Source organism: Schistocerca nitens, chromosome 3 (assembly GCF_023898315.1).
Source record: "Schistocerca nitens isolate TAMUIC-IGC-003100 chromosome 3, iqSchNite1.1, whole genome shotgun sequence".
Lineage (NCBI taxonomy): Eukaryota > Metazoa > Arthropoda > Insecta > Orthoptera > Acrididae > Schistocerca > Schistocerca nitens.
In genome coordinates this window covers 68,058,151-68,084,576 of record NC_064616.1, presented here as the reverse complement: position 1 = coordinate 68,084,576, position 26,426 = coordinate 68,058,151, and the positions used below count along the sequence as shown (strand labels likewise).

The 26,426-nt window shown below is 40.0% G+C and overlaps 1 protein-coding gene across 1 annotated transcript in view; it reads right to left on the bottom strand.

Moving 5' to 3' along the window:
• The window catches only part of LOC126248027 (structural maintenance of chromosomes protein 4-like), a 245,003-nt gene that overhangs the window by 100,174 nt on the left and 118,403 nt on the right, over positions 1-26,426 (bottom strand). The window contains exons 9-13 of the mRNA XM_049948624.1: positions 20,281-20,402; positions 12,637-12,877; positions 12,347-12,549; positions 10,613-10,800; positions 9,153-9,394 (exon numbers count right to left, since the gene is read on the bottom strand). Of these exons, the coding sequence (XP_049804581.1) occupies positions 9,153-9,394; positions 10,613-10,800; positions 12,347-12,549; positions 12,637-12,877; positions 20,281-20,402 (996 nt within the window). The remainder of the gene's footprint in view (positions 1-9,152; positions 9,395-10,612; positions 10,801-12,346; positions 12,550-12,636; positions 12,878-20,280; positions 20,403-26,426) is intronic.

The window sequence follows — 26,426 nt, the reverse complement described above, 5'->3', positions numbered from 1 at the left end:
CACGCGTTCTATTTAGCGACAAAGCGTCATTAACCAGCAGCAGTAACATAAAACGGCATAATATGCACTATTGGGCGATGGAAAATCCACGATGGCTGCTCCAAGTGGAACATCAGCGACCTTGGCGGGTTAATGTATGGTACGGTATTATGAGAGGAAGGATAATTGGCCCCTATTTTATCGACGGGAATCTAAATGGTGCCATGTATGCTGATTTCTTACGTAACATTCTACCAATGTTACTACAAGATGTTTCACTGCATGACAGAATGGCAATGTACTTCCAACATGATGGATGTCCGGCACATAGCTCACGTGCGGTTGAAGTGGTATTGAATAGCATATTTCTTGACAGGTGGATTAGTCGTTGAAGCACCATACCATGGCCCACACATTCGCCAGATCTGAAGTCCCAGGATTTCTTTCTGTGGGGAAAGTTGAAGGATATTTGCTATCGTGATTCACTGACAATGCCCGACAACATGCGTCAGCGCATTGTCAATGCATGTGAGAACATTACGGAAGGTGAACTACTCGAAGCACCGAGCTAGCGGAACAGTACAAACCACAAGGTCCAAATGAGATACATTTGTCGTGGAGGCAGACAAAAATGTAGGGACCCCTGTGTTGAGGCAAACTAGATGTGCTTGGTGGAAGACGTCTAGCAATGGTGAGCCACGTGGACAAGGATGTGGAGATCCCCAAAGCGGGTGGTGGGCATTGAAGTCCCCAACCAGCAAATAGGGGGGTGGAAGCTGAACAAGAAGATGAAGGAGATCAGCTCATGCCATTGGTGTGGACGATGGAATATATACAGTACAAAGAGAGAACGTGTATCCAGAAAGGGAAAGACGGACGGCGACAGCTTGGAAGGAAGTGTTTAAGGGGATTGGGTGATAATGCAGAGTATTATGGAGAAGAATCATGAGTCCTCCATGGGCTGGAGTGCCTTCAACAGAGGGGAGATCATATCGGATAGACTGAAAATGAGGGAGAACAAAGCGGTCATGGGGACGCAGCTTTGTTTCCTGAAGACAGAAGATGACCGGCGAGTAGGATCGTAAGAGGATCGACAATTCATCGCGATTGGCTTGAATGCCGCGGATATTCCAGTGGATAATGGACATAGGGTGAACAGAAAATGGAGGAATGTGACCAAGGTTGCTGTCAACTCAACGACTGCTCAGAGCTTGCGACCGACAGCATGGAATGGCATTCAGCCGGAGGCAGAAGATCCTGATCCATAGGTTGTTCAGGAGCAGCTCCTGCTACCAGTGATCGGCTGGTTGATCGGCCGCCAGCAGTGCGCCTCGGCGACACAGAAGACGGCCGAGGGCGATTACCACCAGGTGGTGCTGTAGATGGGACACGCCTTGGCGGAAAAGGAGATGAACTGGGTTTCTTTGTAGCCTTCTTGGAAATATGATGTTTAGATGAAGGAGGAACCAATGGTTGTGAAGTTGGGGTACGTAAAAAATCTTCACGAGTATGCTCTTTTTTCGAAGTCTTGGTGTCTGACTTTTGGGCTCGAGATTTAGCAGAACCCGATGAAGGGTGAGCCATAGAGTGGGCAGGCGAAAGTGGTGAGGTTGAACGGGCGATCTCTGCGCTGGCCGATCTGACGACCGTGGCACTAAAGGTGAGGTCGCAAGTCTGCGTGGCCCCCTCCTTTGTTGGCCGAGGAGAAGCAAGGACAGTGCTGTATTTTCCTGTCTGAGGCACGGTGGGCTGTCGACTGGCGAATAATTTTCGAGCAGCAAAGGTCGACGCCTTTTCCTTCACTCTGATTTCCTGGATGAGCTTTTTGTCCTTAAAAACGGGGCAATCTCGAGAGGAAGCAGCGTGGTCACCCATACAGTTGATGCAGCGAGGGGATGGAGGCGGACAAGCACCCTCATGGGCATCCTTGCCACACGTAACACATTTGGCCAGATTGGAACAGGACTGGCTGGTGTGATTGAACCACTGACACTGATAGCAACGCGTAGGGTTTGGGACGTAAGGGCGAATGGAAATTATCTCATAGCCTGCTTTGATTTTCGATGGGAGTTGAACTTTGTCAAATGTCAAGAAGACAGTGCGGGTTGGAATGATGTTCGTGTCAACCCTTTTCATAACTCTATGAACAGCCGTTACGCCCTGGTCAGACAGGTAATGCTGAATTTCTTCGTCAGAAAACCATCGAGGGAGCGTGTATAAACGACTCCACGCGAGGAATTTAAGGTACGGTGCGGTTCCACCCGGACAGGGAAAGTGTGTAGTAGTAAGGTACGCAGCAATTTTTGTGCCTGGAGGGCACTGACTGTTTCTAACAACAGGGTGCCATTCTGTAATCTGGAACAAGACTTTACAGGACCTGCAATTGCGTCGACACCTTTCTGAATAATGAAAGGGTTGACCGTGGAGAAGTCGTGACCTTCGTCAGACCAAGAAACAACAAGGAACTGTGGCAACGATGGAAGAACTGACTGTGGCTGAGACTCAGTGAACTTACGTTTGTGAGCAGACATAGTGGAAGGTGAGGAAACCATTGCGGAAGAATCCCCCATGATTACCGGCGTCTCTGATGGCGCGCTCCTCCCTTGTGGGGGCCCTCTCTGAGGGCACTCCCGCCTTAGGTGATTGTTCACACCTCAGGTCACACCTCCCGACAAACGGACAGAGGGACCAATCGGCACTTTCGTAAGGTATCAGCTCGGGTAATCACCCCTCCCTGGGCCTGCCATTACCAGGGGGTACGTACATGTCCTACCTGTCTACCGGAGGCGGGGAATTACGCGTTACCCCGTCACCGGCTACGCACAAAAATGCGTGGGTCGGCCTTCAGACACGCACAGGGAGGAAGAAAGAGAAAGGGAAAAACAAAGAGAAAGGAAAGAGGAGAGGTCTCAAACGCCGCAGCGAAGAAAAGGGTAAAGAGAAGAGGTAAGGAAAAAGGAAGGACAAAGGAAGGATGAAGACATACAAGCAGAGAAGGCGAAGAATGCGGTACATTTACGAGCGTCCGTCTCCGGACGTAGGCACAAACCATACTCCCAGAGGGGGAGAAAGGGAAGGAAAGAGCCAGAGGTGAGGGGAGGAGGGGCGAAGATGGGGGAGAGGGAAGTATGCGGAAAAGGAAGGTATGCAGCCCAGAAAGGAAGGAGGGCCACATTAGCTCGGGGTCCCGTGCTCGCTACGCACGTAACCGAAGTATCAGTTTAATAAGTCACAGCTGCAAAATATTAACACAAATTCTTTACAGATGAATGGAAAAACTGGTAGAAGCCAACCTCGGGGAACATCAGTTTGGATTCTGTAGAAATATTTGAACACGTGAGGCAATACTGACTCTACAACTTATCTTAGGAGAAAGATTAAGGAAAGGGAAACCTATGTTTCTAGCATTTACAATTTGTAAAGAAACCAGATGGCAGTTATAAGAGTCGAGGGGCATGAACGGGTAGCAGTGGTTGGGAAGGGAGTGAGACATTGTTGTAGCCTCTCCCCAATGTTATTCAATCTGTATATTGAGCAAGCAGTAAAGGAAACAAAAGAAAAATTCAGAGTAGGTATTAAAATTCATGGAGAAGAAATAAAAACTTTTAAGTTCGCCGATGACATTGTAATTCTGTCAGAGACAGCAAAGGACTTGGAAGAGCAGTTGAACAGAACGGAGAGTGTCTTGAAAGGAGGGTATCAGATGAACATTAACAAAAGCAAAACGAGGATAATGTAATGTAGTCGAATTAAATCAGGTGATGCTGAGGGTATTAGATTAGGAAATGAGACACAAAGTAGTAAATGAGTTTTGCTATTTGGGGAGTAAATCAACTGATGATGGTCGAAGTAGAGAGGATATAAAATGCAGACTGGCAATGGCAAGGAAATCTCTTCTGAAGAAGAGAAATTTGTTAACATCGAGTATAGATTTAAGTGTCAGGAAATCGTTTCTGAAAGTATTTGTATGGAGTGTAGCCATGTATGGAAGTGAAACATGGACGATAAATAGTTTGGACAAGAAGAGAATAGAAGCTTTCGAAATGTGGTGCTACAGAAGAATGCTGAAGATTAGATGGGTAGATCACTTAACTAATGAGGAGGTATTGATAGAATTGGGGAGAAGAGGAGTTTGTGGCACAACTTGACAAGAAGAAGGGACCAGTTGGTAGGGCATGTTCTGAGGCATGAAGGGATCACAAATTTAGCATTTGAGGGCAGGGTGGAGGGTAAAAATTGTCGAGGGAGACCAAGAGATGAATACATTAAGCAGATTCAGAAGGATGTAGGTTGCAGTAAGTACTGGGAGATGATGAAGCTTGCACAGGATAGAGTAGCATGGAGAGCTGAATCAAACCAGTCTCAGGACTGAAGACCACAACAACAACATACTACGAGAGTTAAATAAATATGTCAAGGCAGTTGTATCAGCCTCATCGTCAATCTGATGAGGATTTAACAGCAAATAAAGAGTAACACTAGTTGATCATTAACTGGTATTTTACACCTGAAATAAACAGTAAATACCAAAGGTAAATCGCAGTACATGCAGAAGAAAAGTAAAAAGGTACAGAATCTGATCGGAAATGAAATTGCAAATGCCACTGGTGTAAAACAGCAAATTGAACTATCCACTAAAAGTAAGTTGTGTAAAATCTGTGCTGACTATGCACATTTGGTGACTGAACTGATAGGCAAGATGCAGGAATCAAATCTTGGTGTACACACTCATTTTAAACCTGCCACCTATTAGCTGGGCTATCAGAGATTTTACCTTCTCTATACAGTACTGAACAATAGCAAAACAGATTACCAGATGTCACGTTTGTGTACCAGCAGAATATGAGTGCATTTTCACTACACCTCCACTTTATTGAGGCTTTTTAGGGCCTACTTTTCAGGTCATGAAATGCATTAGCAGTTGCAAATATGAACCACCTGCAGCTGTATAATGGAATGACAACAATGAGAATCTGTGCCAGACTGACTCAAACCCAGATTTCCCACTTTACCCAAGCTGTCCCTTTAACCCCTTCAGTTATCCAAGCACAGCTCCTGGCCTGACTCAAACTTTCATATGTAATTGTCTATGTGTCATACTTGTACTCATGCATAGTCCCATACAGGGGAGACATTTTTTTGAGTCACGGGCCCAGTATCAGATGGTAGTATGAGAGTGCAGTGCCCATGTTGTGAAGAAACATGATGTAATATTCCTTCGAACATGTATTACATCATACTTCATAACACATGCACTGCAATTTTGCACTTTTTATGTGGTTTTGAGCATGGTCTTTCAAACAAAAATTGTTTAATACCGTTTACAGAAAATACCTTTTTGGTAAAAGAGAGCTAAAGTGCCAATTTTGGCTTGTTTTCAAAAAATAGTGAACTTGGCACTACTTGTACACAACTGAAAATCAGTAGGAGAAAGAAATTTTCTGTTTTAAGATCTTATGTTATTAAGTTATTACATGCAAGTTTTCAAGATTTATCACACACTTCCTTCTGGAGATACAAAGAGCTAAAACTCATTATTTCAAGTGGCTGCTTTTTGGCTGAATTTGCTTCAAATTATCCATATGAAAATGCTCATGGCATTATTCCACTTAAGAGAGCACACAAAGTTGTTCAAGAAAATACTGTCACAGATATGTCTCAAAGATGCTGAACACTCAAGGGTACACTGTTGAATGCCATGCTGTAGTGTCTAACAAATAACTACATCTCTGCAAGTATTAAATTGGTAATTGCGAAAACTTTACCTAAGCTTATTGGGACTACGAGCAAATGTTTGCGCAAAATTTCATCAAAATCCATGATGGTCATGTGGGAACCTCTAGACCACTTGGCACAGAGTGATGTATGCGCAAACTTACAATGCTCTACTATCTCAGGATTAAATAAAAAGGATTCGAATAGGCTGCCAACTCCCCTAAAAGGACATGTCTTATCACATTGTGCTAATAAAGAAAGCAATACTTAATATATCTGAACAGATGGGAGAAGCTAGTGTCACTTGAATCTTGTGCAGAAGTGCCACAAAAATAATGTGTCACTTGAGTTGACCACAAAAGTCAACATCATTTGACACAATAAGCCAGAAGTGACACTAGCTTCTCCCATGTGAAAGTGGACATCTAAAATCGCGACAAAAATAAATAAATAAAAATAGAAACAGCTCAATACCTTTTCCATGCAACAAATAACTGTCAAATTGTCAATGCTGCTTGTTTCATGGGCAGCAATTTAATCTGTACCCCTAGGTTTCTAACTCACCACACACTGAGGAAATCTTAATTTTATCTTCCGTTTTTCAATCATACTGAAGTACAAAATTTAAGAAAATCACTCCTGAGAGAGAGAGTGCTCTTAATATGTAAAGAACATCCAACATCGCAGAACAAACTTCTGCTATATTAATAAGAAACCCACAAAATGTGTTATAAATGCTAAAATGAAAATAGAACAATAGCATACACCAGGACATGAACTTAATTCATTCAACTCCACCACTCCATGCCTCTAACCACAAAACCACCGGAAACACAAACTCTCAATAATATTGTCATCTTAGGATATACTGAAGGCTTATATCATCAAGCTGTCATTATGTGACATTCAGTTATAACAAATCTTAACATGAGTGACACGTTTGTGATAAATTTGCCTTTAAGTGGTATACTGTCACAATGTTAAATTACTAAATTTAAACAACAAAATATGATTAAATTCAATATGGTATTTCCAAAGTTGACGTTTGTTCCTCACTATTGACTTTTATGGTCACCTCTACATCTACATTTACATTTATACTCCGCAAGCCACCCAATGGTGCGTGGCAGAGGGCACTTTACGTGCCACTGTCATTACCTCCCTTTCCTGTTCCAGTCGCGTATGGTTCGCGGGAAGAACGACTGTCTGAAAGCCTCCGTGCGCGCTCTGATCTCTCTAATTTTACATTCGTGATCTCCTTGGGAGGTATAAGTAGGGGGAAGCAATATATTCGATACCTCTACCAGAAACGCACCCTCTCGAAACCTGGACAGCAAGCTACACCGCGATGCAGAGTCTGCCACTTGAGTTTGCTAAACATCTCCGTAACGCTATCACGGTTACCAAATAACCCTGTGACGAAACGCATCGCTCTTCTTTGGATCTTCTCTATCTCCTCCGTCAACCCGATCTGGTACGGATCCCACACTGATGAGCAATACTCAAGTATAGGTCGAACGAGTGTTTTGTAAGCCACCTCCGTTGTTGATGGACTACATTTTCTAAGGACTCTCCCAATGAATCTCAACCTGGTACCCGCCTTACCAACAATTAATTTTATATGATCATTTCACATCAAATCGTTCCACACACATACTCCCAGATATTTTACAGAAGTAACTGCTACCAGTGTTTGTTCCCCTATCATATAATCATACAATAAAGGATCCTTCTCTCTATGTATTCGCAATACATTACATTTGTCTATGTTAAGAGTCAGTTGCCACACCCTGCACCAAATGCCTATCCGCTGCAGATCTTCCTGCATTTCGCTACAATTTGCTAATGCTGCAATTTCTCTGTATACTACAGCATCATTCGCGAAAAGCCGAATGGAACTTTCGACACTATCTACTAGGTCATTTATATACATTGTGAAAAGTAATGGTCCCATAACACTCTCCTGCGGCACGCCAGACGTTACTTTAACACCTGTAGTCAAGTGACAAGACATCTTTACATTATATACGAGTGCAGGCTCTCTCGGCGAATTTCATATATGAAGTCTTTACGGGTTGTCAGCCGAGTAGCATCGTCGTCTCGTAGCAACGTTTCGATGGAATGCGTCTCCATCATCTTTGCCTGAAGATGATGGAGACGCATTCCATCGAAACGTTGCTACGAGATGACAGTGCTACTCGGCTGATAACCCGTAAAGACTTCATATATATTTTTACATCACTTCTGCATAAGTTTTGAGTGAATTTAGGTTCTCTCTTGAAGACCAATCTGAACTGCACCAAATACTCCACTGCCACCACAGCCAAATGATTAGCATTGCTGCTTTCAGTGAGTGAGGATCCAGGTTCGAGTTCCAGTACCACCTCAGATTTTTTCTGAGACAGAGAGGACTGTGTCCACTCAGTTTCGTCATTACAGTACAAGAGCTGCGTGAATAAAGCAGCAGCATCATCAGGATTCATATACTGGCAATAAAGGCTGCATCGGAAGCATGCTGATCACATGTCCCACAATTATAGACCACTCCTCACACTGCCTAAAAGGCCTATGTACATGATCAAACTTTGCCAAATTCCCTTTCATGACAGTTCACTAAAATACAACTTGGGAACATATATATTGTCCGAGGAAGAAACAGAAAGAATACATTATTTTATTTCACTCATGCTTGTATGTTCTGCATAGAATACTGATATCACACTGTCTTCCTGCGTAATATATGGCTGGGAAAGATGCAACACCCCCACTATTTTTGCAATTGTCAGTGTCTTAATTTAATCTCTGATCATAGTATCTGTGTATCTGCTGGTAATTAAAATTTCCCTTGAACCTAGTATGTTTTACACACACACATCAAACAAAACTACATATAGCCTGGGAAGGTGGGAGGGAGGTGATGTGGTGGGGAGGTTGTGAGGATGTGGAAACACACACTGAAAATGGTGAGTGCAGCACTGCATTGAGCCATGTGAAAGGCAAGCAAGTGAACTGAATCAGGTACTGTGCCTTTTCCAGCCTTTTTTAGGCAAAATGTAAAAATGTCCTCCAGAACAGAAAATTCCCTGAGGTTTCCCAATTTTCCAGGGGGCTGGACACCCTGTAAGTTCTTTGATGTTACTAAACTTGCTGGATAACAAGGTAAAGTAATTGCCAGTTTTGTTCTGTAATTTCATATTACTGAAATCTGACATCAAATAATGAAAGTTAATTAAATTTGTAAGTGGTATGATGTATTTCATTGCTTGGTAGGCTTGTGAGATGTAGCATGGTTGAGCTACAATTACTTCTGCTGGGACTGGAATGTTTCAAGATGTCTACTGATAGTCCTCTCACTGTGGTATTCACATGTTTACAAGTCAGTATACTGCTCTGGAAGGAAAATGCAAATTCATTGTGCCATGTATCACTGGATAGAATTATTTCAGTTTATGTTCTACCTTAATAGCACTGCGTATTTTCTGTAGTTCCGTAGCCAGAATCCTCATTTCTGGTATAGCACGAGACATCATTCTGTCTAGTTCCTGCATATTCTCTGTAACTGTAGATAGTCTTTGCTGGCATTCCCTCATTTTTCTTTCAAGTTCTTCCACAGTGTCCTGTGTAACAGTGGTTGCACGCACAGCGACTTTTTGGCCTATTCGACCTTTCCGTACTCCACGACCTCCTCCAATCATTGCACCTGTTAAACCATAATAGCTGAGTTAACTTCACTCTTCTTCCTCTGAATATTTTGCAAGAAAAATCATTTTAAACAAAAAGCACTGAATAACAAAGTATTTATGGTTATAAACTAGATAAATCAAAATTGTAATATTTTTGGTCAAACTCCTTAAAGTATGCTGTTTTACCTGAGTAACAAATGCTATGGCCCTTCTTACAATCCCCCCCCCCCCCCCCCCTGCTCACCACTATATTTTTCACATGCAAATACTCACACATGAATTGAGAGGGCAATCTAACTTCATAAACCACACTTAAACATTGCAGTTGGGGACAGTGTTAACCACAATATCAATGAAAATATGCATCAATATAAAGATTGCTGGCTGGCTGGTGGAAATATTCAGCTATCACATCAATGAATTGACCACCTCTCAATTAGCTGAAAAAACTAAATCGGGATGACTTAATGGACATCTGATTTTGTGTCCCCCATTAATATTTCGTATTTTGTTAAAGCAACCAAGGTAACTCAGTCTAAAGTCTCATATCTGCTTCCAAATGATCATTGATGTTGTTACTTGGTACATTATCTGATTTGGTGAAATCTGTTCAATTACAATCTCTGGTGGAGTGCAAAGTCAGTTTCATCAATTCCTGTATCCCTTACAAAGTCTCTCACTGGAGGCAAAGCTTTCATTTGCGAACAATATTCAGTAAACCGGAAGTCACCCCATAACTAGCTGCATGATCTAATTAACAGATCTGAGGAAACCAAGGACATGACGCAGTTAGTAAAGAATAAAGATGATGGACAAAACAACATGTATCTATAAAAAATGTTTATTGATTACTTATATCAGCAGTAAATTTATTTCACGGTGTAACTAGTTTTAACCAGAGCGAACAGTCTACATATCTATGTAGTTGTGTAAGCAACCTATCATGTCCATACAGGAACTACAGATCAGTAATCATACTGTAAAGAGAAGGTCAACTGACGTAGCAAAATGATGTAGAAATTTTGATTATCAAAATAGTTGCTGAAACTTCTTGTGACTAATATGTTGCCAACATTGAACATACAATTTTATTAATTATTCACTTTAACAAGCATATTAGTCTAGTGATTATCACAAATCTTTGCATTGCGAAGCAAAGAATACCCAATGGGATGAATGCTCAATTCTTAAAGAAATCAAAGCTGTATTTATTTCTAACATTTTATAATACACACCTGAGGCTTCAACAATGTTTCCTTGTAGTGTAACCACTCTAAAACGACGACCTCCTGAGAAAGAAATTCTTGATGCCTGCGCCACATTATCTGCAACAAGGGTATCACGAAGGGCAAAGTAAAAAGCCACCCGAATTCTTTCATCCTCTAATTTGACCAAATCCACAATGCGTGGGGCATTTTCAGGTCTGAAAACAAAAATATCAGTTATTATGCAATTACAAACTGAAGTAGTAGATATTGTAATTTTATGAAGATAAAAAATGTTGCATTTAGATTGTGGCAAATTTCGCAATTCATCCTATTACAACATATTGCATGACAAGTACCTTCAATCACAATATCAATACCCATGCATTTATGAAAATTGCTTTTATTGGACTCATCAAAATATAAACTCAAATTTTCAGTGATTGTGAAGGGGCACATATGCCAAATTGTGAACAAAGAATAAATAAATTCTACCTCTCCACAAATGCTTCAATGCAGAGTATATATTGCAGGTCATTCCAAGAGCAGCTCTAACTGTTTAGTAATTTAAGTCTTTTCACCATGAAAAGACCAGCACGAGTACACATTTTGGAAGGATGCAAATAATTAGCATGTGTGGCGGGATTTTTGAACAATGGTACTGATTCTCAATATGGAATAATGTCAAATTTGACGTCTAAACGAATGGAGGCCTAGGGTTGAAACCAGTGTGGTTAAACAAAAAATGAAGACATCTCAAATGACAGTAAAGAAACACAGTTTTCAATTGAGAGTCGGCACAAAATGACTGCAACTTACTTGCTGGTTTTAAGCTTTTATGTAAATGCACTACACACCTTTCCCCCATGATGCACTATCATTTTCACAGCCCACTCATGTATTCCAGATTTTTTAATCCAGTATCTTTTACAGAATAACTGTACACCTAATAAGAAACTTCATTTCCTTCCTCTGCTGTCATGTAGATATTCAAATTTTGATCACCACCACATTGAATTTTTCCTGCCACATTTAAATACCATAATAATCTACACTTTAACACTCTGGAAGTCCATATTACCACTTTCCTACAAGCACACACACTTATCACAAAAAACATTGGCAGCAAGTCAATTGCCAAGACACTTTATATCAATATGTTCTATACCTTCACAGCAAAATAAGACACCACTATACTCTTGTAATATGACTTAGTGAAGTTCCTGTTGTGATCAGGACCAGAGGCTGATTTGTCATGGAATAATGTAGGTTTTCCACAGGATAAGAAGTTGAACGTTTCATACGTACCATACAAAAACACTGCAGCAAGTTGAAACTACAAACAGTTACAAGATTGTCTTTATACTATTGTGTCTGATATAGCAGGCAAATAACCAAATTCTCTGCTTACAAGTGATAAATTCCTTAATTATCAGAGCAACCAAACAAGTTAGCTTGAATCTCATTTGCTTATGGTCCCTAGTGGTTTAAACTGATTCATGTACTACACATTATTGAGGCTACACAAACCTAATAAATGTGAGGCATTCACTGAATATCATACTGAACTATTTTTACTGTCAGCATTCATTATTTTGACTCAAATGGTGCAATTAATTTATGTCTGTGCCCAGATGGTGAATTATTATCACAGTCAATGTTTCAGTTGTGCTTTCTAAATACTCATGTACAACTGATAGTAAAACGAAGAACTTTCACTCTGAATATAAATATTCAGTATTAGGCAAACCAGTAAATACAAACGTTTTTGGTGGGTTTTCACAAGCCGAACGAAATTTCTCTTGGTGTTCAAGGGCAATGAAAGCAGCCTGTCCAACTTTGGACTGACGTAACAGCTCAATGCACTTCTGAGCTGTTCGCACTGTATCAACAACAATATGGTCCAGTTGACCACAAGCTGTTGAAATTGCCACATCATATTTCTTGTCTATGGCACCAAGATCTCCCTGCAAAAGACAACAAGTACACCTGATATTTATAAAAATATTGTCATGGTGGATAACAATTACAGAGAGTAAAACAGGACTACATACCAGCCTTCCAAAAAGGCCAGGGACAAATCCTTTTGCTTTGCACTGCATCAAATGATCAACAACCTTATTATTTGAGTGTAACATACTCATTGCAGAATGCGCTTCATCTAATTTCATTCTCAGAACACGCAGTTCCTCTGAACATTTTCTCTCTTCGTGTTCCAATTGCTCTCGTTCATTGCGAGTCTGCATCATCTGCTTCTCCATGGCTGGCAATTTCTGCAATATTTGCTTTTCTTCCCTGCAAAGAAGTTGGTTTTGTAAAGCAGTTGCAAATACTGACAACAACTACTCAACATTTTTCAATTAGTAGGGCCATAAAAATCAGTTTCAGTTTCTTTGATACTCTGAACTAGTAGTTACTTGCCTCAAGAGTCCTTGTGCTCATTAACCAAATTACCAAAACTTTGACCACTTTATCTACAAATCAGAAAAGAATGTTCCTGCAGTTATAAATGAAGACGAATTCTACTTCAAGATGTAGACCAATTATTTTTAACCCTTTAACTGCTCTGGACGTGTTAACGCGTGCACTTTTGTACCTGTCCCTGTGTGCTCTGAACGCGTTTACGCATACCACCAGTCCTACCCGGTACTCTGAACATGTCTACGCATAGACACGTTCAGAGTACCAGGTAGGAGGACTGGAGGCGTGCGTGAACATGTTCAGAGCACACAAGGACAGGTACAAAGGTGTGGCACTTTAACTCGTCCAGAGCAGTTAAACAGTTAAAATTCAAGTCACTTCTGCTCTCTTCACTGAAAGGGCTACACAAACAAATTATGGGGATTATTACTATCAAAATATTGAATTTGGTTTGAGAATGCCCAATAGTGCTCCTATCCACTGTTTCCATTGATTAAACAGACTGTTTTATAGGTGGAAGGCAAGCATAAGTTTCTTTTAAGCACTTTTGTTACCAGATTACTACGATTTCTGCTATTATTATTATTATTATTATTTCACCTAAATACAAAGCTAATTTTGTACCTTAATACCTTATAATCTAGAAGAATTTTATTTCTTGCCAGTTAATTACTATAATCCATTAATATATTATGGTCTCAGCAATCATGCACTCTGTATGTACTTACATTTTTGTTTCACTGTATGTCCACCCAATGTAATAAGATTATGTCTGCATGGAATGCACACCAAATGTCAAAAACTAAAAATTAAATCTAAGAACTGTCATAACTGTTTGCAAAGAAAATGGGCCATGACCAATCAACCTGGATTTATTAACTAACTGTCAGCTTTTTAGTCTGAAAATACAATCCTGCTTCAAATCTGATGTGTACTGGAAGATATAAAAACCAGTATCCTAACAAAAAGAATCCAAGCGAGTATACCAATATTTTTTACAAGAATACATAATTTATTAATATGACTGTTTAAAATTAAAAAACTTAAATGTTCAATTTTGATAAGTCTGTTTAAAAAAATAATTAACATGCATATCAAATAATGCAAGCTCAAACAATGCATTTTGTGTGCAAATACGCAAATTACCATAAATTCAAATTTTTCAATATTGCCATGTTACCTACATGACCCACGAATGTTATAGTTGTCCTACTGTACCTAAATAAAAACAATTTTTGGACACAAAGTAATCTTCAATATTTCTGCCAATACATATCTTTTTAATGTTCAAAAATAAGCATTAATTTTACAAATAGTTGTATGCTACAGTTTCCCTTTGAACTGAAAATAGGTCAACAGATATATTCTGTTCATGGGACAAACATCTGCCATCGTATCTGATATACTTCATTTACTAATTCAGCTCAATTTTGGATGGTTGTCAAGATTCACATGCGCCTGATTCCCAACAAATACTGCTTTTTTTTGCATTCAATTGTACATGTTGCATGTAATTTGAATCATTCACCGAAGTACGAAGTTTGTGAGTATACCTTTTGGCGTATATTCTTGAGAGGGAGACTGAAAACCTAGTTTAAGCAATATGGTATAATTTTCCATATGCTGGTACTAAAAGATAGCAAAAGAATGATGCAGGTAATAGTCACAAAATCAAACCACAGGGGAAATAATGATTTATGACAAACTTACTCTTAAGAGTAAAGAGAACAGGCAATTTACTGCAAGCACTTGAAATATCGATCAGAACCATCATTTGGTTATCTGCCTTAACCCTCCACAGTTCTCTGTCCCCCACTTTCCTCTTCATTCTTTGCTACCCTCCTTGCAGTCTACTGGTGAAATACAGCACATGGCATATTATTCTGCCCTGCCTTCTCTACCCAAGAATAAAACTTTCAACTGCCTCTACTAGAAAGTAATCTCTTCTCAAATCGAGTCATATCCAGTTTAGCTTCCTATTCTTCATTATCATCAACTCCTCCATTCTCCACCATATCCACATTTCAGAAGCATCAATTCTCCTCTTATCCTACTTTCTCAATGTCCGTGTTTTTGCTACATACAAGGACACACTCCATATCAGACATTTCACTAGTTGCATCCTCAGTTCTGTATTCAGACCACTAGCTAACAGTCTTTTCTGCTTTTGAAATGCCTCTCATCAGCAGCATCCTGACAGCTCCTGCTCAAAATGCCAATCTTCCCCATTCCAAGTTACCAAATACTTGAATCCTGCCATCTGTTCTGTCGTTTCTGGCCCTAATTTACTGTGTATTGTGTATTAAACTGGGGACCTAGAAACGACAGAGAGGCTTCGTCCTGCCATAGCCCTCAGTGGTTCACAACTCCAAAAGACTCCACACCTCACCGCAGCCCCACACCGAACCCAGGATTATTGTGTGGTTTGGCCCCTAGTGGAAATCGAGGAACATAGCATCAAACCGAGCACCATTTTCTATGGTGCTCTGTATCTTGAGGACAAACAGAAAGATTTCTATTTGCAGAACCCATGTTGATTTTTATACATGAGATTTTTGTTCTCACAGATCATCACAATGTGTGAGCATAGGAACAAGTCCATAATTCTACAACAGACTGATTTCAGCACTGTAGGTCTATAATTGTGCAAGTCTGTTCAATGGCCTTTTTGAAAGTGGAAATTATTCACACTTTCTTCCAATAGCTAGGTAGTTTTCATTGCTCTAGTGACATATGAGAGACTATGGCCAGAAGAGTAGCAAATTGCCTATTCACTGTTGACTGTTTTCATTTATTTTCCACCAAGCGATCACTTGTCATGACATCCACCAACGTGGCATTTGTGTGACAACTGAAAGGCGGAACTGTAATATGGTCTTCCATTGTGAAAAAATCTCTGAACAGTGAATTCCATATTTTCAACTTCTGTCAATGGTTTCAGTGGAAGTATGGCCTCTGAGTTACTTAATAGATGATTTTCATTCATTTAATGACTTTAGATTAGATCAAAAATTAAAATTTTTAGCCAGACGATTTGATAAAATTTTAATTTGAAGTTCATTAAATGCTTTTTGCATCACAATCCTCAAGCTCACTCTGGCTTCATTCAGCTTCTGTTTGTCTACCAGTATTGGATTTGTCTTAAATCAAAGAGGAAGCTCACTTTGCTTTTGCTGCTACGGAACCTCCATCGGTCTTTTCCATCCCTCTAAACACTACTTGGCACATACTAAATGCAAGGCATATTTTACAACGCTTCTGAGTTTTGGCTATTTGTGTTCTACATCTTTGTCCTTAGAACTGATATTTGATGATTATTTTGATATGCTCCAATTGTCCCCCGTCACTCTTGCTAGCCAAAAACACTATCCCATCTTTATTAATATTCCTTGTAATGCCTGTAGTCACGAATGCTATCACAGCCCTACGATCACTGATTCCCTCCTTTGTGTTAAGTCATTAGGAAAGTTCAGGCCTGTTAGCTACTCGGCAGTGTAAAGACATTCTACAGATAGATAGATACATACATATTCTGCACACCACTGTATGGTTATGGTGGAGAGCACCATGTACAATTACTAGTCACTTCCTTTCCTATTCCACTTGCAAATAGAGCAAGGGAAAAAATACTATCTATATGCCTTCGTATGAGCCCTTATTTCACGAATCTTTTAATCATGAAAGGTAGGACGACAACAGAGGGATTGTTTCACATTCAGCTGCAAATACCTATGTTCTACATTTTCTCAACAGTGTTTCACCATAAGAACGGTGTCTTTCCTCCAGGGATTGCCATTTTAGTTCATGAAGCACCTCTATAACACTCGTGCATTGATCGATGTTAACAAATAAAGCAGCATACCTCTGATTTGCTCCCAAGTCTTCCTTTAATCTGACTGCTGGGGACTGCAAACACTTGAGCACAAGCAGTACTCAAGAATCTGTCTCCAGTGTTCTATACACAGTCTCCTTTGTAGATGAGTTACACTTCCCTAAAACTCTCCAAATAACCCCAGGTCTACTATTAGCCTTCCTTACTACCAACCTTATGTGCCTGTTGCATTTCATATCACTTTGCAATGTAACATCTAGATATTTAATCAACCAGTATCCAGCAACACATCACTAACGCTATTCAAACATTACAAGATCGTTTTTCCTACTAATCTGCATTAACTTACATCTTTCTACATTTAGAGCAAGCTGCTATTCATCACAACTAATTGAAATTTGTCCAAAGTCATCCTGTATCCTTCTACAGTCACTAACAGTACTTTCCTGTATACTACAGTGCCATCGGCAAACAGCTGCAGCTTGATCCTTACCATAGCCATCAAACCCTTCATGTGAGTGGGCAGGACAAGAATGGTCCTATCACACTTACCCGGAACACTTCTGATACCCTTGTCTCTGATGAACACTCACTGTCGAGGACAATGTATGTTGCCCATGCGTGTTGGTTCTTTAACTATGTGCTCATAGTAGTATTTAGACAAGACGTACAGAATTCTCTCTCACAAATCACTTTCTGTGGCACCAGTTTTAATTGTGACACTCCCATTCTATAGATGACAAGTTGAAGTAGTCCCTATTGCAACAGCATAATCAAGAAACTTAGTCATATTTTCCAATTCATCTCTGAAGTGCCCTGAAACCAATTTCTGGCACAAACGGTCTAAAACGCATCCTACTACCATTTTTTGACTCGCCTTTGATGCTTACCTTTACACAAACTATTTCACATACAGGATCTGCAATAACCTGAACAAATAAATATGCTACCATCTATGACATCTAACATACCCTTGGGATATTCTAATCTGAATTTGGGATTTCGTTGCTATTCACTTCCAGTTTCAACCAACTCCGAGTATTAGTTGGGCATAATTACCTTTAATTAGCAGTACCAATTCTAGGACCTTACCATGGATGCTGCTACAGTTCAGAAACATTATGGTAATATTTTGTATTTCCAATCTCAGAGGACAAACATTCTGAGAATAATGTGGCATATCTATCTTCGATTTCAGCATGAAAAGTCATCACTGATTGCGAAGAGGGGTTCTTCTACCCCAAAAAAACTCTTCTGCATGGTACAAGTACTCTGCTACCCAAGTAGCCACTTCCCGACCTATTAAGGGGAGCCCTACAATTCTCTACCCGACACTGTAAGTTGAAAAATTTACAACCAGTATCATCACAGAATTGTCCCAGCCTCTGGTTTAGACCTCCCACTGTATTCCAAAGCAGAGGATCAAAACTTACTCTGGGTAAGATGGTACAAATAGTGAGCTGAGCTAACAACCAGCATGTAATGCTAGAAGCCTTCACTAATTCAGCCAAATGCTGAAAGGAACCAAGGATGGCCTCAAAACTCATGCAGCAGGCATTGTTCATGCCAATATGAGTCACATTTTGCAGCCAGTTGGATTCAGTGTGTTCAAAACCATCTCTAATTAGATATCCCAACAAGTGCACCAAGTGCACATGCATTCTTTTCTGATCTGCTCACTATTGCCCTCAGAGGCTCCGTTGCCTGCCTAATAGAGTTCTCAATGACCAGCAAACCCACCTCTGATTGTCCAGACTTAGGAATATTTGATACTGTCCCAACAGATGAGCTGGCTCAACTGTGTTATGAACATTGGGCAGCACCTCTTACTTGCACGTAAGGGATAAGGCAACGACCATATGGTCTGTTCGCACTTTTGACTACCATCCCCATATATGTCACGAAACAGGTCTTACACTCACTCTCAAAGGAGGGAAAACTGTTCAGATGATGTGCAATGGAAGAGACAGTAGCATCAGTATTGCCAGGGGATTCTAGCAGCACTGTAAGTGTGTCAGCTTTCGCCACTGGTGCCCCAATGTCACTGCAGCTTAGGGCAGCAGCCTTGCCAACAATGGTCAACACAGCTTCTACCAGTATCCAGACAGCGGCTAATTCTCCGTACATCCACGCACAACAAACGAAGACCCTCCCCTTTCCTGCTACGTAAAGTACCACATATAATCATGAATAAATCTACGAATCTATTAATCAATCAGTACAGGACCAACTGAGAAAGAAGAAACAGACCGCAAAGGTTGCAGACACCAAGTAAATGAAGTGACTAACACTTACAGCAGCAGAAAACTAGATCACATAGTTAACTCACTCTACATGGGCAATCGAAAATATGGTTCAGATGGCTCTGAGCACTATGCGACTTAACATCTGTGGTCATCAGTCCCCTCAAGCTTGGAACTACTTAAACCTAACTAACCTAAGGACATCACACACATCCATGGCCGAGGCAGGATTCGAACCTGCAACCGTAGCGGTTGTGCAGTTCCAGACTGTAGCGCCTAGAACTGCTCAGCCACACCGGCCGGCAATCAAAAATATGCTAACTCTTGCAACAAAATAAATAGAACACGAATAATTGAACAACTACTGTCCACTTCAACAGATGCTGCTGCTGCTGAACTATCCCAAGCTGTAAGAACCGGGCTCTACTGAGAGTGGTATGCTCTTGCCTTTCTCTAACCTGTGAACAGACTGAGCCAGCCAGTTGAACGGAGCTTCTAGTTTAATTCAGTATTTCCTTATGTTTTTTCTTATATTTGCATCTATATTACAGCAAGCTCCTTCACTGATATGTTAGAGTTATGTTCTACATTAAAACCATCATCATTCTTTGTTAGCTATTCATAGAAGATATTTGTTCTGTTAAAATCGTCGTGTTTTTCAATATTAGTAACTGCAGCAGCCTTCATTTGTGCACTTTTAGTATTTCCAACATACTTATCTAAAACACAAATGAAATATAAATCTAGGTTTCAACCAATAGTTTCTTTTCTGCAAAGGTGGACTGATGCTGTTTAATACAGAGATGAGCTAAGCAAGCATCTGCCACCAAAGAATTTTCTTCTTCTTCAAATATCTGTTTGTTACTGCTGTTCAAAAATGTACATCATACGTCATATTTTGTATAATAAAGTTACATATGCTCTCATAACTGATGTCCCACTATACCAGTACTACTGTCACACTGAAGGCACCAACTATTAAAATAATTATTTGAGTTATGCATGGAATTTAGTAACTACTGCCAATTCATTCTAGCCACCTCAGGTCTTTTAATTAATTTTCGTGAACAATTGTAGAAACATTTCAACGATCACCAGAAATGTTGCTATGGAGACCACAGAGAAACTAATACAGCTATACTAAGATATGAACAAACAATCCTACTTAGTAACTTAGGATGTCATTACACTGAGTTACTTACTCTCTTTTTGCTTGCAATGTTTCTTGCGCCTCCTTTAAGGCATTCTTTAATTGCTTCAATTTTTCATTTTCTGTCTTTTCTGGCAGCACATATACATCTAATTCTGATTTTGCTATTTCATACTGTAAAGAAAAAATTAGCATGTTGAATTATGGTTTACAATTAAAAAACACTTTTCCTTGAGTATACATGTTTAAAATACAGGGTGATGAGAAACAGTCTGAAAAGCTTGTAAGGATGTTGCGGAGTAGAATGTGCTGAGGAATAATTGTTAAGAAAACATTCAATATGATGCACTATTTCAGAGTTAATTTGCATTGAAGTTAGTCAATCATGCCATTGCCTGTGCAAATTCAAGCAGCCTGCCAGAGACAATAACTTAGGATGGTAGTAATGATCGAACCCAAGCCAAAGGCCTAGCAGTCTCATGCACTACCCTCCACGCTCTGAGGGGGCTGCTTCAAACCTGCATACCCAATGGCCTGCTTGGCTAACTTCAATGATAATTAACTGTAAAATGGTACACTGTATTTTTTTTCCTTCTTAACAGTAACTTCCCAGTACAACCTACCCTGCAACACCCTTACAAGCTTTCCAGACACTGCCTGACCACCCTGTTTATACACAAATTCTTTTAATGATAGCCGATCACTGAAAATTTAAGCTACGGTACTAATTTCCTCTATCAGTGAAAAGGAGTGCCTATAAAGCAATGTTTAGCATTCTACTTTAAAAATTTACACACATTTATGGTGCTGTATGATTTAGTAAATGAACCGTTGGTTGCGAAAGCTAGAATTTTGTGTGTATGTTTGTGTGTCTATCGACATGCCAGTGCTTTCGTTTGGTAAGTCACATCATCTTTGTTTTTAGATATATTTTTTCCCACGTGGAATGTTTCCTTATATATATATATATATATATATATATATATATATATATATATATATAACAAAAGCGCTGGCAGGTCAATAGACACACAAACAAACACAAATATGTGTCTGTATGTGTGGATGGATATGTGTGTGTGTGCGAGTGTATACCTGTCCTTTTTTCCCCCTAAGGTAAGTCTTTCCGCTCCCGGGATTGGAATGACTCCTTACCCTCTCCCTTAAAACCCACATCCTTTCGTCTTTCCCTCTCCTTCCCTCTTTCCTGATGAGGCAACAGTTTGTTGCGAAAGCTTGAATTTTGTGTGTATATTTGTGTTTGTTTGTGTGTCTATCGACCTGCCAGCGCTTTTGTTTGGTAAGTCTCATCATCTTTCTTTTTAGATATATTTTTTTCCACGTGGAATGTTTCCCTCTGTTATATATATATATATATATATATATATATATATATATATATATATTATGGTTTACAATTAAAAAACACTTTTCCTTGAGTATTGCGAAAGCTAGAATTTTGTGTGTATGTTTGTGAAGCTAGAATTTTGTGTGTATGTTTGTGTGTCTATCGACATGCCAGCGCTTTCGTTTGGTAAGTCACATCATCTTTGTTATTATATATATATATATATATATATATATATATATATATATATATATATATATATATATATATATAATAAGGAAACATTCCACGTGGGAATATATATGCCATTCGCACTTCCTATTAATCTCATTTTTTAGATAACTGCATCCACTTTTTCATACTTCATTTGCTGTGTTTTTATATTTTCTCCTTTCATCAATTAGTTTGAATATCTCAAGTGTAATTCAATGATTTCTACTGGGCCTTGTCTTCTTTCCTATTTAATTCTCTGCTGCCTTCAGTATTTCACCTCTCAAAGCTATGCTACCACTTATTATGTTCTTTACCATTGTTTTGTTCAATCACTGCCTTAATGCTGCCTTTGAAGCTCTGAACAAATTCTGGCTCTTTCATTTTACCTGGGGTTTATCATCTTGATTCCTTACCATTCTACAATTTCTTCAGTCTTAATCTGCAATTCACAACCACTGAATTAAATTCTCCCCCCCAGGAATGTTTTGCAGTTTAAAACCTGGTTTCAAAATTTCTTATCAATGTAATCTATCTGAAACGACTATCTCCAGGTGTCTACAGTCTTCTTTTAAATGATGTGCGGGTGCACAGTATCTTGATGGAAGAGGACTTTCTTCCATGCTAAACCTAGCCTTTTTTCACATATCTTTTGTTGGAATTTGTCCAGGAGGTGAGCACAGTATTCTCCAGTAATTGTTTGCCACATGGGGAGATAATCTACAAACAGAATCCTCTTTGCATCCTAGAACACTGATGCCATAACGTTTCCCGTCGAAGCTTGTGGTTATAGCTTGATACCAGTGCCTACCAATTATAATTGGATATTACAGCACTGAGGATGGTCACCAAGTGGCCGAAAATCGATTTTGCTGACAATAAAACAACAAAATACAGCCAATGATGATTTTCTTTCCAATTCTATCCACTATTTGGTCGTGGTGCACACAACACGCCATGGAGTCGCCAATCAAGACAAAGTTGTAAAAACCATATCTGGAGTACAATTTTTTGGATACTGCACAAGCTTAAAATCACTTTGGGCCTCCAAAGACACCAAGGCGGCAGTGCATTCCATCCCTGGGTATTTTCATGCCCGACAGATCCAGATTCTTGAGGCAGTCCGTAGCACGTACACCAAATGGCTGGGTCGCTTGGGGCAGATTCCTGAACAGTTGTTCAAAGGTGGGTTGGATCACTGTACTAAATGCCAATGACTGGGGTGACGCTGAGATTTTCAGCACCTGTCGAGCCAAAAGGATACGTTGCCAAATCCAGAGTGGGGGATCACCAGCCTGTGCACACAGAGACTGAACTGGGCTGGTCTGAAATGCTCCTGTCGATATCCGAATGCCCGTATGGTGGACAGCATCTAAAATCCGGAGGTAAGAAGGACGGGCCGATCGATAGACCACGATGCCATAGTTTAAATGGGATCGAACAAATGCCCTATAAAACTGTAGGAGGCGGGACCTGTCAGCTCCCCATGTTTTTCCGCCAACGCATTTCAAAATGTTCAACAACCGGAAGCCCTTTGTTCGTAGGTCTACATCTACATACATACTCCGCAATCCACCATACGGTGCGTGGCGGAGGGTACCTCATACCACAACTATCATCATCTCTCCCTGTCCCACTGCCAAACAGAACGAGGGAAAAATCACTGCCTATATGCCTCTGTACGAGCCCTAATCTCTCTTATCTTTGTGGTCTTTCCGCGAAATATAAGTTGGCGGCAGTAAAATTGTACTGCACTCAGACTCAAATGCTGGTTCTCTAAATTTCCTCAGCAGCAATTCACGAAAAGAATGCATCCTTTCCTCTAGAGACTCCCACCCGAGTTCCTGAAGCATTTCCGCAACACTTGTGTGATGATCAAACCTACCAGTAACAAATCTAGCAGCCCGCCTCTGAACTGCTTCTATGTCCTCCCTCAATCCAACCGGATAGGGAATCCAAACGCTCGAGCAGTACTCAAGAATAGGTCGTATTAGTGTTTTATAAGTGGTCTCCTTTACAGATGAACCACATCTTCCCAAAATTTTACCAATGAACCGAAGACGACTATGCGACTTCCCCACAACTGCCATTACCAGGGTGTATACATGGACAAGGAAAAAAAAAATTCCCGGATTTCCCGGTTAAAAATACACTTTCTCCCGGGTGAAAATACACTTTTTCCGTGTTAAGTGACAGTATAACTCTTCCTCGGCACAGTAATACTCATCAATCCTTTGAACGTTCATGGTTTTATATACCGGAGTAGAATTTCCCACCTAGAAAACTAAACTCAGGGGGGAAAAATATGTTTTGAAATACTTTTGATGTGCAGCAACATGTACACTGCATATTTTCGTATTACGAAGGTACAAATTTGAATTCCACTAAACACCGCATGTTACTCTCCGGAACATTGAAATCGAGATTGTGATGCGCTTTTGTAAGACAGTCTTAGCTCATGTCACGTGATCTTGCCAGCTGATAGCAGCGTAGGACACGTGATGCAGTACGCCAACAGCAAGATCACTCTTCAGTAGTGTGAACACACAAATAAGAAAAGTTAATGGTTTAAATTAATATACATAGCATTCACATATAATATTGGTCTCTAAGATTAATAAGCTTGAAGAGAAACTAAGCTTCCACATATAATGTTTATCTTTTTTGCACGTGTTACACTATAAGATACATCACACAAATGTGCCAGTAAGATTTTTAAGGACGACATAAATGTTTGATGATCTGGGTTCGAAATTCTCCTAAATGGTCGTCCTCAAAGAGCTGATTTTTAAATGAGAGTCAAACACTTTGTGATTTAAGAAATTCATCATACATTCTTGCATATAGTTCATCTTGCGTAAAAGGAAATCTGCTTTGAATGTAACGCTTTTCAAACCACCGTTCGCAATATTTTCCCGCGACCTGTTAGAAACAGGTTCGTTTCAGCAGTTGCAAGAGAGCGCCACATAACAAGCGTCACCACACTTGCGCAGCTACGATGACGCAGGAAGACCATATGTTCGTACGAGTAAAACATTAAAAGATCTTACATATATCATAAAAGAAACAAGACATCAGACGATACTTGAAGAGCGTCAGAATTTTGTGAACCATACTAAAACGCATAATTCAGCTTAAAATGCACATTCGTATGTAAATTTTCTTGGAGAACCAGTACTGTATTATCTAATGTTTGGCTTTTTATTATGGCATAATGCCATATGTGCACTTGAAATCCAGCGAACAGTTGAAACTAGCCAATAGTGTGAAATTAAACTCTTTATTTCAAATAAATTGACTGCCTGAGCAGAAAAGATTAATTTTCAGCCAAACCTCTTTAGCAAACCGGCAAAAATAACTTCATTGCTCTGTAAGGCGATTACTGCTTGACTGTCAGAAAGGTGGAGATAAATCTAAAACTAATGACATATTTTAGCCTTCCATAATTATGCGAACATATTTTAATTCATTTGATAGATGCCGGCCACAAAAATCAGTTTTGTTATCATTTAATGTGAGAGCATTAAACAAAGAGGAAACAACAAGATCACTGAACGTAAACACAGGTCACGTGGAGACTCCCCACCTCAACTCAGACTGATCTGTGCATCAGCCCCAGATTTACTGTATTTCCGAACCGGGGCAATATTAAGTAGTGGTGCGCAACCACAGTTCTGTAACCAGAAGCGGGATAACTTATTACTCATGTGCGACTCAACTGCGCATGCTCAAGAGCCCGCCCGCAACAGCTCAAACGAATCTAATTTAAACAAACACTCATCGGAGGCAATTGTTATAAAGCATTGCATAGTCTTCGTAAAGCCTTTGACACACATTGCTGTTGGCAGACGCCTATATGAGCACTGTTTTGTTGTTGTATATGGCCCATTTCCTTTGCAACTTTAGTTTTATTTTCTTTCCTCCATGTTAATTTAGAGTGCAATAATAAATCCAAAAAGCACACAGTGTCTTGAAAAGTAAAATACGGTCCCCCATTGTAAGCTGTGGTTGGTTAAAACTCCGACAAGCACGATTAAAATTGACACACACAGTCTTCTCAGGTGAGAACTGAAAACCAGTTGTCTCGACCCAGGTTTCCAGCCTCCTAATGGTCAGTTGTAGCTGCCTCGCCGTCGCCGTAAGATCAGAGGAAGAGTAGAAGATTGCATAGTCATCCACAAACAAAGAGCATTTGACAGGGCTCCTGAATGCAGAGGAAATGCCATTGATAGCAATGGCAAACAATGTGACACTGAGTACACTTCCCTTGGGCACACCATTCTCCTGAACATAACAATCAGTCATGGCATCGCCAATGTAATAACGAAAACACCTGTCCTCGAGAAAGGATTGGGTTAGAAGCGGCAGGTATCCATGTAGTTCAGATTCATGAAGTTGGCGAAAGGTGTTGTACCTCCAAATGCTTTTTTGAGGTAAAAAAAAACACACACACACAAACTAAATGGTTTCGGTATAAGGACGACTCCTGTATTGCCGTATCCAATAGAATTAAGTTGTCAAGAGTGGAACGGTAGTGCCTAAAACCACACTGGGAGCAGCTCAGGTAACCTCGTGACTCTAGCTGCCAGACGAGGCGGCGGTTGACCATGCGTTCAAAAGTCAAACCCATGCAACTAGTA